At 54.9% G+C, this 15,722-nt stretch overlaps 1 protein-coding gene across 10 annotated transcripts; it reads right to left on the reverse strand.

Annotated features, from left to right (window-relative positions):
* Positions 1-8,260: 8,260 nt before the first annotated feature.
* On the reverse strand, positions 8,261-11,049 carry LY6H (lymphocyte antigen 6 family member H). 10 transcript variants are annotated; one of them, XM_017962402.2, is made up of 6 exons: positions 10,889-11,049; positions 10,539-10,608; positions 9,926-10,053; positions 9,580-9,813; positions 9,149-9,268; positions 8,261-8,830 (listed from the first exon to the last, which is right to left on the reverse strand). In XM_017962402.2, coding segments are annotated over exons 2-6 (720 nt in total). In that variant the 5' UTR covers positions 10,541-10,608; positions 10,889-11,049; the 3' UTR covers positions 8,261-8,594. The 10 variants fall into 10 exon arrangements, with proteins under 10 accessions (XP_017817891.2, XP_003903281.1, XP_017817890.2 ...); XM_003903232.3 differs by lacking the exon at positions 9,580-9,813; XM_017962401.2 differs by lacking the exon at positions 10,889-11,049 and having other exon boundaries at positions 10,539-10,671.
* Between the last annotated feature and the right edge of the window lie 4,673 nt (positions 11,050-15,722).

Below are 15,722 nucleotides of genomic sequence, written 5' to 3' on the forward strand. Positions count from 1 at the left end.
AGCTGCAATGCCGTCTTTCAGTGCTGACCAGATCCGCGGAAGTCCAACGGCTACAGAGAAGCTGTGGTCTCAGGCATCGCTACTGGAAGTGTGAAAGTGTGCAGCCCAGGGCAACGACGCTCACTCATCAGTTACAGGCCCAGCAAGGCTGACTCTGGGGACGTGTCCCCACACACGGCTGCTAGCTGACATGTCTGAGGCTATGCATTACAGCCTTGTAACAGGAGCATGAGTGAGACCATCTAAATATGCAGAACCAGGCCAGGCGTAGTGGCTCACGCATGTAATCCCAGCACTTTGGGAGGCCGAGGCTGGCAGATCACTTGAGGTCAGGAGTTGGAGAGCAGCCTGGCCAACATGGTGAAACCCTGTCTCTACTGAAGATACAAAAATTAGCCAGGCGTGGTGGCACGCACCTGTAATCCCAGCTACTTGGGAGGCTGAAGTACAAGGATCACTTGAACCCGGGAGGCAGAGGTTGCAGAGAGCCGAGATCGCGCCACTGCACTCCAGCCTGGGCAACAGAGTGAGACTCTGTCTCTAAATAGATAAGCAGGCACAGGAGTGCGTGTGCCGTGCGATGCCGCCCCGCGGGGGTGCGTGTGCCGAGCGATGCTGCCCCGCAGGGGTGCGTGTGCTGCGCGATGCTGCTGTAAGAATGAGTGGGGAGCTGGCTCCGCACCGTCACAGAAGGATCTCCAGGCTGCATGGAGAGGCAGAAGAGTAAACGACCTCAGCTGTAAAGGACTAGCGATTCGCACTTTCTTGTACTTGTATAAAGACATCCTGAATGGATACACAGGAAACTGGGCAGATAATGACAGGACAGGAGACACACCTCTCAAGATAGACTTATTTTTTTAATCGAAGCAAGCATTCTTACCTGTTTTTTAAAAAGAACCCCACCAGAGGAGCCCTTGAACCTCCTTGCCCATTCCTGCTCCACACCCGTCCCCAGCAGCCTCCCTCCCAGGTGGCCTCGGCAGCAAGTGCTGGAGCTGGCCCTGCAGTGGGCCCCAGCCTGACCTGAAAGACCCACTGCTTCAGCCCCCTGAGGCCCACAGGCTCGGTTCCCTGTGAGCCATGAATAGCAGCTCAGGTTGCCTGTGCAGCTCGTGGGCTCTGCCCTTCGCCTTCTCCCCTTCCCTGGACAGGGCTCTTCTCAGCAGCCATCGCTTTCCCAAATTATCCCATCGAAGCGGTCGTGTGCCTGTTTACCATCTGCACCGCCCCTCCAAGCACAGGCCTGCGCACGCACACGCGTGCTCCCTAGAGGACAGCCATCTCCTCTGACTCATCCACTGCTCTGTCCCCAGGACACAGAGCCCAGCACTCAGCTCCCAGAAAGCAGAAAACTGAGCCTGTCCGCATATAAAACTGTGCTCCCCCCACTCCGACGCTGGCACCCTCTGCTTCTTAGGGGTAAGGCTGGTACTGACTCCTGGAGCCAATGCTGGGCCCTTTACATCAGGGCTTCTAGGCGCAAGCCCTGTGCATCTGCCTTTGAACCCGCCTCCGAGGAGATCCTGATGCCCTGGAGTTTGGGAGCGGATGGCCCGAGGGGAGTGTGCAGGGAGGAGGTCCTGATGCCCTGGAGTCTGGGAGCGGACGGCCCGAGGGGGGCGTGCAGGGAGGAGACCCTGATGCCCTGGAGTCTGGGAGCGGACGGCCCGAGGGGAGTGTGCAGGGAGGAGACCCTGATGCCCTGGAGTCTGGGAGCGGACGGCCCGAGGGGGGTGTGCAGGGAGGAGGCCGCCTTCCTGCACCCACCTGCTTCCCTGCCTCCCTCAAGGGAAGGGCCGTTTTCCTCCCCCACTTCACGAAACTCAGGGAATTTCCAGTCTCCAGTGTGCGGATGTCACGGGGAGGCCTGGGGATGTCTGAAAACCACACACGTAAACGTCTGTCTTATACAGCACGAAGTAGCTGGGGCAGTTTGGAGAAAGCTACAGGCCCCAGGAATAAAGCTGAGGAGGGAGGAGTGTTCATTCTCCCACTCCCCACCACCTTCCGTCCACCCTGCCTGGACCAGCGTTCTGCCAGCCTGGAACAGAGGGCCAGAGGTGGGCTCCAGGATCAGCCCCGCCCCCACACCCACAGCACCCCCATGAGCTGGGTGTGTCTTGCCTCACAGACGCGGGACCAGGCCCAGAGAGGCTGCAGAACTTGGCCAGGGTCACACGGCCAGAAGGCGCTAGAAGAGCAATTGGAATCCAGGCAGCCTGATGTCCTCTGCGAATCCACTGAAGGTTTTGGAGTGTCAGTGCCTGACCTCTTACCTGTTTCCCAAGATAAAGTGGGCACAGTTAGGCCTCAATCCAGCTGGAGGTCCAACACAAGGGAAGGAGGAAATGGCCTAGACAGGCCCTGGCCCCACACACGGGGGCCCAGCACCCACTGATACAGCAGCTTCCCTGGCCCAGCTACCTCCCCAGCCCCCGAAGAGGGGAGGCAGGAGGTCTACAGAGGCCCCACTGGGGAAGGTGAACCCCACAGACCCCCAGGCAGCAAGACTGCTGCAGAGCATGGGAGGTGGGAAATGGCTGTCTGTGCTCTGATAAAGATATCAAAAGAAAAGCTACAGACACATCTCAGCCTGACTGTGATGCAGGTGTCTGCGATGCAAACATCCTAACCAAATATTGGCTATCTGAATCTGGCAGTGGTTTAAATGAGTAACACATCACAAATGGCAGGGCAGCTCACCACAAGGAAATCTAGCAATGGAGCTCGCCGCACTAACTATTCATTAAATAGGAAAATATGGACTTAGAGCCATAGATAATGAAAGGGCATTTCTTTTTAAGTTCATCAGCCATTCCTAAGAAAAAGCTAAATGAAATATGAATAAGTAAAGAGTCTAGACTGAATAAAGACTGGTTTTGAAATCCAACAGCAAACACTAATTTGTGGCATAACATGAAAGGCCTCCCGTTAGCACAGACACCCTGGTCACTGCTATTCTTCAGCCATGCTTTGGAGGGCTCAGCTCAGGCAATAGAAACAAAAGCTGTACAGGCAATGTAAGTACTGGGAAAGAAGCAACCAAATTACCTTTATTTGCCGATTATATGGTTATATCCCTTGAAGATCTAAGAGATTCTGCTCATCATGGAATTCAGGAAGATATGCATTCAGAAGTAAGCAGCCCTCACTTACTGTACCTGTGGTGTCATCTGTGGCTGCCTCAAGTCATCTGAACACGCTCTGAACATTCTGAAAGTTCTGCATCGTCAATCTCACTTTCCCGTTACAGAATTCAGGAACTACATCGTGCCACCTCCCAGGCCCTAGGGTGTAGCTATGCGACTTCATCTCTGCCAGAGAGACACATCCAGGCAGAACTCCTAAGGAGAGCTATGGAGGTGGGGTGCAGGCCTCCTTCCCTGGACAGGGGCAGGGGCAGGGGCAGCATGCTGCTCCAGGGCCAGTGGCCGTACCAGCCAGGCCAGCTCTGGGTCTTTCCCGGAGGCCATGCCTGCAGCCAGAGGCCCCAGCCCTCCCTGCAAACCCCCTGCGAAGCCCTCTGCTTAAACTCACTCTGGTGGATGCTGGCCTGGGCGGCCAGGGGACATTTGGGTAGTGGAGCACAGCCCACAAACAGCTGAACGAGAAACACGACTTTACTATTCCTACAATTTCTATTCCTAGACCTCTCCACCCTACTGGCTGGCAGGGACGTAGTTGTAGTGACTGCAACCCTCCATGCCTTCTTGCCCAGGGCTGTGTCTGTGTGGGGCTGTGGGCAGCAGGATGGCAAATCTGTCCACACAGGGTGTTTGTGGAGACACCCCTGGGCCCTGGGCCTTCAGCCCTTGGCTAATGCCCGGTGCACACCGGCTGCCACCAAATGGCTTCTCCCTTGTCTGCATCCTAACCCCATCCTCTGTTGGTTCTGAAGCTGCCAGGGACCCACCTGCCCTGACCACCTTCACCCGGGGCCACTCTGAGGTCTTGGTGCTCTGGGATTGCTGCCCAGGATGCCGGGTGCCACCTCTCTGGGACTCATCCCAGCCTCAGCCCTCAGCAGCTCCCCTTCCCCTGCTTGGGCCAAGGGGTCTCTCATCCTGGTTGGAGGGTAGTGCCTCCCTCCCGCTCTGTGTTGTGAGACAAAGTAGGAAATGTAGGAAGCTGTGTGTGCATCCCGCCTGTGGGCAGGATTTCCCGAGCCCCTGACTCGGGACTGGGTGCAGCTTGTGGAAGGGTGCCCCGGAGGCCATGAGCGGGCTGCAGACTGGGTCCCTATTCTCCTACCTGAGTCACGGCGTTTTTAGAAAGACGAATTCAATGATCCTGACTCTTGCTTCTTCCCGCATGAAAGACAATGTTGACAGGATTTTCTATTATGCCCCTAGGATCCGTGGCCAGATGCAGCCTCACACCCAGCCCTGAGGCTCTGCCCCACTGTCACGCCTGGGCACGTGCAGAGCCACTGCCCACACGCGGATTGTGGGCTGGAACAGCTCTGGAGCAGCCTCCTAGAAATGCTAGGAAAGACCCCCGGGTTGCAATCTTCAGCAAGGCTTCTGAATAAAACTAACTTCCATCCTTTAAAGCGCGATTTTTCTTAACTTGGGAGAGTCTTGAGATGTTCTGAAAGGTTCCTCCTCAGACTCCTCCCTCTATCTCACTGTCTGTCTCCGAGAGGCCCACAGCCAGGTGGGTCAGGCTTCTGGAAGTACCAGGCCAGGGGTACGGGGGACCTCGGTGTTCTGTCCTATCAGCCCCTCCTCTCAGGCAGCAAGCAGGCCCAGTTCACCTGCTTCAACAGAGTGGGAGACTTTCAAAGAGAAATCACGAGAAAATAAAAAGCATCCACTCATCACACCAACAATGGCAGGTTAAATGTAAAGGTAAGAAGGGAAATCCCATTTGCAACATCAAAAAACCATAAATTACCCAGTAATAAGTACATCAAGGAAGGAGCACAGCCCATCACTCAGTCCCACTCAGTGGGGCATCGCTCAGGAGGCCGAGTGAAGAGGCCGGACACCAAGCAGCCGAGCGGGAGACTTGAAGCAGCCAAGACTGCAGCTCCCCTAGCCACACATGCAAGAGACAGTCCCGCTGAAGTGCTAACAGTGTTAGCATTTTCTGCAACCGGAAAAATGGATCCCAAAACCCATCTGTAAGGATACGTTGTGAGAAGTAGCAGTAAGTGTTTAAAAAGAATAACGTGGGACCCTTGCCTTAGCAAGTGTCAAACACGCCGTCCGGCTACCATCATTGAAGCGGCATCACATCGAAATGACCCGTGACGAACCAGCCAGTGCAATCCCAGTGGGCGGCGGCTCGGAAACAGCCTGCCACATGTGGGAAGGCATTCTATTATAAAGGTGGTATCTCAGATCAACAGGCGAAAGCCGGGTTATTTAATAAATGACATGGAGGAAAAGTGGCCATTTGGAAGAAACTCCTACCTCCTGCTACACTGTAATGAACCCCAGATACTGTGGCTGTCTGCGCACAGTAACCAAATCTGTAAACATATTAGAAGAAAATAAGGAACTCTTTCCATAAGATAAAGGTAGAGGAAATTCTCCTAAGACATGAAGCCCCCACACCACAAAAGAACAATTAGACAGATTTGACTGCATCCAACGTTAAAACATCCATAAATGCACACTGAAAACACCACAAACGAGACACAAGCAACAGACAGCAAGGAAATATCCACAGGACGTATAATGCAGGGAAGATTCGTGTCCCCAGAATATACAAAAGGGCGGTGAGAGTCAGTAGGACAAAGACAAGCAACAAAGACAAGGAGCATGGGCAAAGGGTGTGACCAGGCAAGAGAGGAGAAGCACACGTGGCTGCCACAGAGGACGTGGAGAGTCTCTTTGTCCACGAGGTGGGCAAAACTTTCCTGAAGCTGAAGAACGCTCATTGCTAGTAAGTGTGTCTGGAACCTTCAGAAGCAGCAACTTCATCAGATTTCCGCTCCCTTCTCAGCATCCATCCCACACCCATCACCACTTGAGCCCATGGAGGTTTGAGGACAAGGGCGGTCACTTCAGTGTTGCTGACAATAGACATTTGAGAACAAACCCCTACACCCACCGATAAGGGACGGTTACAAATGCACGACTCCCTCATCCGGGGGACCCCAAGCAGACGTTAAAGCCGGTCGACCTGGACACAGGGCCCTGGGGTGACATCGCCGGTGAATTGCTCAGTAGAAAGGGCTGGTAGCAGATCGATGTCTCAGCACCGTCCACGTGCCCCGCCAGACCAAGGGCTTCACGCCGATGGAGAAGTTCAGCCCTTCGAAGACAGCTCGTCAGGTGGGGACCACACACTTGAACTCCTTCCGAGATGGGGAGACCGACTTAGGAGAGACCGACTTAGCCAGTGCCGGCGGCAGCTTGGGAGCCGGCCGCCTTCCTGCCTGTCCCGCCCTGGCAGCCCCTCAGGGTGGGAGGCGAGGGAGAGGTGAGGGCGTGCCCTTCTGATTGTATATGATTATTTAAGGAGGTGGGAGCATTTCACTCCTTTTTGTGCCTTTAAATACCTCTTTCAAATAATAAATTCAGCATACAAAGATGTATATGAAAACTGGCTCGCCGGGCACGGTGGCTCACGCCTGTAATCCCAGCACTTTGGGAGGCCGAGGCGGGCGGATCACAAGGTCAGAAGATCGAGACCATGGTGAAACCTTGTCTCTACTAAAAATACAAAAAAAATTAGCCGGGTGCGGTGGCGGGCGCCTGTAGTCCCAGCTACTCAGGAGGCTGAGGCAGGAGAATGGCGTGATCCTGGGAGGCGGAGCTTGCAGTGAGCCGAGATCCCGCCACTGCACTCCAGCCTGGGGGACAGAGCAAGACTCCGTCTCAAAAAAAAAAAAAAAGAAAACTGGCTCAAGCCTCACCCCCGTGGGAGGCCTGTCCACGGCCTCCCTAGCTGGCTAAGGCTTCCCTGGGGGGTTCCATTGCTTCAGGGCTTCCTACCTGCTGGGAATTCTCAGCTTCTCTGCAGTCCCCCAGCCCCCAAAACACCAGGCACAAGCAAGAGCAGCACACTTTACTGAGGGGTGGGGCGGGGGCGAGGGTGCATCACAGAGCAGACAGCCTTCTACAGAAAAGCCCCTCAGCCGTGTCCAGCAGGGAATCGGCGCCAATGCCCAGGACCTCAGGCCTCCTCTCTCTTTCTGGCTCACTAGCCCTGGACCCAATTTCTCGCCATCCCTCATGCAAGGCCAGCCCTTATAGGAACCACCGCTTTCCCTAAGGAGTCCAGGACCCATCAGTGGCCAGGAGACTCGGTCAGCCACAGGTGGCATGAAGCAGCAGTGGCCAGAGCCCAGGCCTCAGAGAAACCCTGTGTTGCCTGCCAAGCGCTGTGTGTTGAGCCTGGGCCGTGAGACGAGCTGCTGGTGGAGCATCCAGTGTGGTGGCCAGTGGGTGTGGGAGGCTGGGCTGGATGCAGGGGTGCAGGGCTGAAACTGGAGCGGGAAGGATCAGGACATCACTCCAACATTTCCCAGGCCGAGTCCTCCCTGCCCCCTCACCCCACGGCATCCAGTCCCTCTGGACCAGCCCAGAGAGATGGGTGGGCTTCCTCAACCCCTGGCCACAGGGACTGACCTCAGAAGCCCAACTCAAGAGCCAGGAGTGGCCGGAGTGGATGTGCAGCAAAGACGCAGGGTGATGGAACAGGTGGGCTCCACTCGGCCTGAAGCAGCCCCCAGGGGCAGAGACAGCCGAGGTGGGGGGCAAGAGAAGCCCAGCATGCATGGTCTCATCCGTGAGTCTGCGAGGGCCCCATGTGCACTGCACGCTGAGTGTACGAGGGTGGGAGTGCACAGTGGGCATGCACACGTGCACCGGGACACACCAATTTGTGCCAGTTACGTGCATGCCCTAGCACATGTGCGCAGGACACCTGGGGTTTGCTTGTGTGAAGGAGTGAGCAGGGCTGGCATGGGTGTGTGTGCACATGCTGGCTGCGTGGGCACCACCGTTTGTGGGCATGTCTGGTGTCTGTGGTGTGCTCACAGGATTCCGGCATCTTCCCACAAGCCCACCCTGTGATCTTGCTCATCTCAGCTCTCACCCCATCACCCCAAGGGCTCCTGAACCTCACCAGGACCAAGCAGCCCCAGCACAAGCACCCACCACCCCAGTGCCCTGAGCCCAAGAGCCCGAGACCATGGCTGAGCGCCCGCCCTGTCCTCACCTCCTCAGATCCCTCAGCACCTCATTCCCAGCTCTCTGCCAGGACCCCTTTCCCGCCCCCGACACCCAGGCTCAGACCCGGGTCTCAGGACTCAAAAGTGACTTTATTTCTCTGTAGAAGACGCCCTTCCAGCTGGGCTGTTGCTTCACTTCCCCTCTGGGACCTGGGGGTCCCCCCACCCTCATCCCCAGGCCTCCTGCCCAGATGGCCTGGTTTCCTGGAGATGTCCAGCTGCCCGGGACTCAGAGCTGGCGGAGAGACAGGGAGGCTTCATGTTGGGGGAGGAATGAGAGCCACAGGCCACAGCCACGGAGCTGGGCCAAGGCTGCCCCCAGCCCCAGCCATGCCAGGCTGAGGAGGGGGCAGCCACAGGCTCAGGGGAGCAAGCTCAGAAGCCCCGTGGGAAGGAGGAGACCTCAGGGCCCAGCCCAGAGGAGGGCGGGCCCCAGGCTGAGCAGGAGCCCCCCGGCCAGGGCCCAGGGGCTGTGCCCTGCCCCGGCCACCCCATTGCACAAATCCTTCTCGCAGCAGTCCACGTCGACTTTTAAGATCCCAGAGTTAATAAACCCCATCAGATAGTCTGAGAAAAAGTGTCGCTTAACGAAGTCGCAGGAGGAGGCACACATCTTGTTCACCGAGTGATCCTTCCTGCCTGGGAAGAGAAAGCACGGCCTGCGACGGGGGCTCCTCCTGGGCCCTCTCTGCCTCCTCCCGAGGACCCAGCCCAGGCCCCTCCGGGTCAGCTCGGGGCCCCAGATAGGCAGACTCGAGTCCCTCCACCCTCCCACGCTGGCCCCAACTAGATGGAAAAGGCCACCAAGGAGCCAGGGAGGGACAGCGGGGCAGTATCCTGCCCGTAGCCCCATGCTCTCGCTCTTGTCCCAGGCCAAAGGGGCTCAGAGGACACCTCTGACCTCTCCCAAGAGCCTGGCTTTCAGCACATTCCCCACTACCCTAAGTCCCAACTTACTGCTGCTGGGATCAGTGATTCGGACACTGGCACACACCGTGTCGGACGGCTGGCACTGCTTTGGGGTGCAATGGCTGGAGTTGGTGGTCAGGGTGCAGTCCTGGCACCACAGGCCATGAGCTGGGCAGGGCATGGGGAGGAGGGTGACCAGAGGCACTGGGCCCAAACCCAGGCAACCCCCTGCGTCCCTCACCCATCCCCCTGCTGCAGGCACTCCTGGGAGAGCCCTATCCCACAGGAGTGAGCAGGCCCTCATGACCCCTGGAGGGGGAGCAGAGGCCCTGGAACAACTGTGCCCCATCCTAGCAGTTTGAGGGGAGCCCCTATGGCCCCTCCCTGGCCCCCATGCACGTGCGTGCACACACACACACACACACACACACACGGGCTATACAGACCCCACACCGACCGTGCCACCCTCCCACTCCCACCCTGCTTCACATATCCCCCAGGAGTTCTGTGGGCTCCAAGCTGTGAAGGACCAAACTGGATGTGAGAGGTCCGGGAGGCTCTCAGAGGTGACGGATGACCAGGGGCTTCCGTGCGGGGCCAGCCGCCCACCAGTTCCAGGCCCTGGAGGAAGAGCGCTGGAGAGAGCCCAGTGCCAGGACAGAGGGGCCGAGGGCCGGGCTGGGGTCGCTGGGGTCCCGGAGGGGGCGTGGGCTCTATGGGAAGTGCGGTGGGAACCGTCAGAGGGTGACGGCCCCATACCCGGCTCTCCCGCGGCGCCTCGGGCTCTCCCACGCACCTGACCCAGCCCGCGGGCCCCCTACTCACCGGGCGCGGAGCACAGCAGGACGGCCAGCAGCGCCAGACCGAGGCCCTTCATGGCTGCAGGCAGCATGCTCCGGGCGGGCCTAGGGGCGGCGCGGGGGCTTGGGGCACGGGTCCTTTGGGGCGCAAACCTGGAGGGGAGAAGCATCGGTCAGGAGACCCAAAGACCCTCCCCTTTCCCAGCCTCTGGATGCAACCTTCTCCCCGGAATCCAAGGCCAGGGTCCGCCCGGAGCTCGCAGAGCCCCACCCCCAGCTCCTTCCCAGAGTGTCCGCCGTCACAGCATCCCCGCCGGGAGAGGTCTGGCCTCTGGGGTGAGGTGACAGCTCAAGACGCCCCCGCCCCGCGCCGGCACCTGTGTGGGGGAGCGGGGGGGGGCGTCCTCTTCTCCCCGGGGAGCTGCAGGTGCGTCCGGACAGGAATGAGCGGCAGGGGCGGGAACGGGTGGGACCTGCCACTGGGGGGAGGGGCGCGTGCCAGGTCCCCACCCCCACCCCTGGGCTGGGGGGCCGGGAACCCCGGGCCGAGTCCCCTCCCCTGGCCTTCCGCGCGCGCCTCAGCGCTCACCGCGGATGGGGCGTGGAGCGCGGGCCTCGGGGTCGGGGGGCGCACTCACATCCCGGGGGTGTCCGCACTCCGGGCTCGGGCGGCGTGCGCGGCGCGGGGAGCTGTGCCCTTCGGTCTCCCTGCGGACCGGAATCCGGGCGCAGCCTCGTCTTTCGGGGAACGCAGCCGCAGACGCGGACCCCGCGCGAGGGGCGGGGCGGAGCCGGGGCGGGGGCCGCGCGGGGGGCGGGGGCGGCTGGGAGACGCGCGGGGCGGGGGGCGCCCGGGGCTCGCGGCCCCCACGCAGGTAGCTGGCCCGGGCCCTCCGCGCCCCCTTGCTCGCGCGCGCTCGCTCCCTCCGGTTCCCGCTCCCTCCCTCGCGGCGCCCCCTGCTCCTCCCCCGCCTCCGCGGCCCCCTACCCAGGCGTGGGCAGGATCCCTTCCCCCTCTGCTTGGCTGAGATCCCCTTGGAATTTCTCGGAAGAACGTTTACTGCGAAAGGAAGCAAAATGCACAAAGACGCAGAGACGGGGAGGTACCCGGTCCGGCGCCTCGCGCAGGTCCGGGTTCGCAGACCCCTGGGGTCAAACTCCCACTCTTCCCCACCTTCCCAACCTCATCCCCGTTTCCCCGTTTTCCAGTGGCTCCAGGCCGTTCTCCTCCCCTGAGCATCCATGAAGACCCCCCCCAGAAGCCGCAGCCCCAGGGGCTTCTGTCGTCAAACACTCCCACACTCGGAGGTAAAGGCATAAATCCTGGCCAGAGCATCCGAGCCTTGGACCTGTTTCTCGGCTTCCTTGGCCTTCCCACCCTGCCCTCCAGCTCCCGAAAAGCTGTGCCTTTGCACGTGTCCCTGTGCCTGAAATCCGCCTCCCCGGGGCACTGGGGAAGCCCCGATCTTTGGTCCTGCTCCCTTTCATTTGACCTGAAAATATTTACTGCGTGCTCCCTGCTGGCCTAGCCCTGCCTTGGGCCCTGGGAAAGGGCATGAAGAGAGAGACCTAGTTTCTGCCCTCCTGACTCTCACTTTCGATAAATGATGATCCCTACTGCAGCATATCTTTGCAGGATGTGACAGTCAGAGCTAACATTTATTGAGCATGTACTATGGATTCCACCTGTTCGAGACACTTCGTATTTATTATCTCGTTACAGTCTCACCACATCCCTGATGTGCAGATAGTATCATTTACATCTCACAGATGAGGAGACTCACACAGAAAAGTGGAGCTCCCTGCTCAGGGTCACACGGTGACGCAGGTGACAGGTGACACAGCTGAGCTGGGAACCCAAGCAACTTGGGCTACAGGGACTGCACACCTCCTCTCCATGTGTGGCTGTAGAGGGGTGGAGGCAAGGATGAGATAGACAAGAGACCACCACAGGAGCGCGCTTTGCCTCAGGGTTAGGGAAAGCTTCTCCCAGGACCTGACATTTTAACCGAGACCTGAATGAGGAGTTGAGATTCATAAGGTGCAGAGGGCAAGAGCTAGATCAAGGCTCAAACACAGTTCTTTTCAAAACATACAGAGCTCTCAAGAAAGTAAAAGAAATCTGAGTCCATGAAGAAAGAAGTAAATAAAATAATGGACCCCCAAAGTCTGGCCACTGAGCAGAAGGCAGATGTGAAAGCCACAATGGTCCTGGGCAGACCTGGACCCCCACTGGGTCTGAGGTCCTGGAAGCAGAGCCTGAGGCAGGGATTCCAGAGCAAGCCACTTCGCCATTTCGCTGGAGGTGCAGGTAGCAGCCCTTGGCAGTGGGGAACTGGTCCAAGGTGGGGAAGGAGGCTGGCAAGCATGTGGCACTCAGTGAACCCACGTGGTGGGGAACTGGAGCCTGACCCCAGAGAGGGACTCTGGGAAGTGGTGCAAACTGTGAGCCTCGGGTGAGCTCACCCAAGGGATGAGGGAACAGGTATTTTCACAGTGATGCCCAAGAGTCGTTGATTGAGGGCTGCCCCGAGGGGTGCCTTCTCCTACACTCTCCACTTGGCACTCACACAGAGCCCTCTGGGGAGCCAGGGTGGTCCCAGGTCAGCAGCATCCCTGCTTGCAAAAGCAAAACCAACAATTAATCCTCTCTGGAGAAAGCAAGCCCCAACTTAGGGAATGGGGTTCCCACAGATTTAACTGAATCAAATATAAGTTCAAAATGAAAAATCAGCACATATCTAAAGAAAGCAAGCCTCCAAGTGAGATTCAGCTGACAGTGACAAGCAACAGATTTAAATCACCACAAACTTTCTAAATGGAAAATATCAATATAGGATATAAAATTAACCTATTTCTTATGCTTAAGATAAAATAAGAAACAAAGCACTATGAAACCGATCACCATGCTTATCAGAAAAAAAACAGAACCTCTAGAAATGAAAAACTTTTCATTGAAATGAAAAGGTCAGCAGAAACCTTGAAAGAATTATGGTAACAAGAAAACACACTGTGTGGTTTTCTTTTTATGAAATGTCCAGAATAAACAATCCAAGAGAGACAGAGGTAGCTTAGTGGTTGCCTGGTGGTAGAAGGGTGGGATAGGGGAATCAGTTCCTCCTTAGGAACTGCTAATGGGCACTACTAATAAATAAAGTGATAAAATCACTCATTTGGGAGTGATGAAAATATTCTAAAAATAGTGATTATGGTCACGCAACTCTATGAATATACTACAAACTCCTGGCTTGTATATATAAAAGGGTAAATGTTACGGTATGTGAATGATATCTCAATAAAGGTGTTTTAAAAAATACTCAGCAAACAGATTATACATCAAATTAGACACAACTGAAGAGGGAATTCATAAACTAGAAGATAAATCTTTAAACAATTACCAAGAATATAGCACCAAGGATAAGGAAATAGAAAACAGGAAAAATAAGAAACATAAAAGATAGTGTTTTTCTGATGGCCACTTGAGTCTGAGCAAGAAAAGAAGAAAAGAAAAAACTAAAACAAAACAAAAAGATGGTGTGCAGAGAGCTTGTGGAAGTGTGGTTGATATCTCAAAGGAAAGAGAGTCAATCGTTGAAGAAGTTACGCCTGAGAATATTTCAGAACGGATAAAAAATAAGTATGCACAGAGAGGCACAACATGGACTAAATAGAATAAAGAAAAATAAAGTTTAGATGACATAGTGAAATTGCAGAAGATCTTTAAGCCAAAAAGAAAAGGAAGACCAGCTCCCAGGAAACAGCAATAAGATTGACAGCAGAATTCCAGCAGCTCCAGTGACAGCCAAAGCAGAGGAAAATCAGAGCTGTAAAGGGCTCAGAGGGAAATAACTGTCACTAAGAACTTGACGGAGCTTCCAAAAATAAGTGTAAAACAGAATTTTCAGAAAATTAAAAGTTTAGAAAACAACTCAATAGCAAGAAAACAAATAGGCCAATTTAAAAATGAGCCAGAAGTGGAATAAAGCTTTCTCAAGAGAGGACATACAATGCCATCAGGTGTATGAAAAAAATCTTCAGCATTATAATCAGCAGGGAAATGCAAATTAAAATCACAACGAGAGATCACCTCCTGCCTGTTAGAATACCTGTCATCAAAGATACAGGGATAACAATTTTTGGTGAGGATGTGGAGAAAGGGGAATACTTGTGCACTGTTGGGGGAAAGGTAAATTAGTACAGCCGTTAGGGAAAGCAGTATGGAAGTTCCTGAAACGATTAAACATTGAGCTACCTTACCACCCAGCCCTTCCAGTTCTGGATATATAGCCAGAGAAATAGAAATCAGTATCTTGAAGAGAGCCTGCACTGCCATGTCCATTGCAGCATTGTTCTTAACACCCAAGACATGGAATCCACTTGGGTCCAACAGCAGATGAATGGAAGAAAGAAAAAATGAGAGAGAGAAAGAGAGATAGATTAGATAGATATAAGCCGGGCTCGGTGGCTCACACCTGTAATCCCAGCACTTTGTGAGGCTGAGGCGGGGGATCACCTGAGGTCAGGAGTTCAAGACCAGCCTGGCCAACATGGCAAAACCCTGTCTCTACTAAAAATACAAAAATTAGCCAGGTGTGGTGGCATGTGCACCTGTAATCCCAGCTACTAGGGAGGCTAAGGTAGAAGAATCGCTTGAACCCAGGAGGCAGAGGTTGCAGTGAGCCAAGATCACGCCACTGCACTCCAGCCTGGGAGACAGAGTGAGACTATCTCAAAAATAAGTAAATAAATAAATAAAAATATTAGAGAGATGTAGATCTATAAAGTGTTAAAATAAAGATTATGAAACTGATGGGATGCACTCTTTGTGGCAATAATACTCCAAATTATAAATAAGACCTAAGGCTGTGACAGGCAGGAATTAAGTCACACACCCCTAAACTTAAAGAATAAACTATGTTCTAACCACAAGGATTTTTCTTTTTCTCTAACAGCCAAACAACCACTGGCCACAAAAAAATGATATGTGTGTGAGGTGACGAATATGTTAATTAGCTTAATTTAATCATTATATAATGTATACATATATCAAAACATCACGGTGTACCCGATAAATATGTATAATTATTATGTGTCAAACTTTTTTAACTTTAGATAAATTTTTTCAGATGAATAAAAATCGGAGACATTTAGAGAGTTTACCACTAACAGCACTTTCCTAAAGACATTTTTAAAGAATGTACTTCAAGAAGAAAATTTGTCACAGAGAGAAGGTTAGGACCATGTGTGGTGGCTCACACCTGTAATCCCAGCACTTTGGGAGGCCTAGGTGAAAGGATCACTTGAGGCCAGGAGTTTGAGACCAGCCTGGGAAACAAAGGGAGACTCCATCTCTACTAAAATTTTAAAAATTAGCTGGGTGTGGTGGTGCACACCTGTAGTCTCAGCTACTCAGGAGGTTGAGATGGGAAGACTGCTTGAGCCTAGAAGGTTGAGGATGCAGTGAGCTGTGATCGCACCACTGCACTCCAGCCTGAGGAACAGAGCAAGACCTTGTCTCAAAAAAAAGTACCTGGCCAGGCACAGTGGCTCACACCTGTAATCCCAGCACTTTGGGAGGCCGAGGCGGGCGGATCACTTGAGGTCAGGAGTTTGAGACCAGCCTGGCCAACATGGTGAAATCCCATCTCTACTAAAAATACAAAAATTACACGGGCGTGGTGGTGGGCACCTGTAAGCCCAGCTACTCAGGAGGCTGAGGCAGGAGAATCGCTTGAACCCGGGAGGTGGAGGTTGCAGTGAGCTGAGATTGCACCATTGCCCTCCAGCCTGGGTGACAGAGCGAGACTCCATCTCTAAAATTA

Source organism: Papio anubis, chromosome 8 (assembly GCF_008728515.1).
Source record: "Papio anubis isolate 15944 chromosome 8, Panubis1.0, whole genome shotgun sequence".
NCBI classification, from domain to species: domain Eukaryota; kingdom Metazoa; phylum Chordata; class Mammalia; order Primates; family Cercopithecidae; genus Papio; species Papio anubis.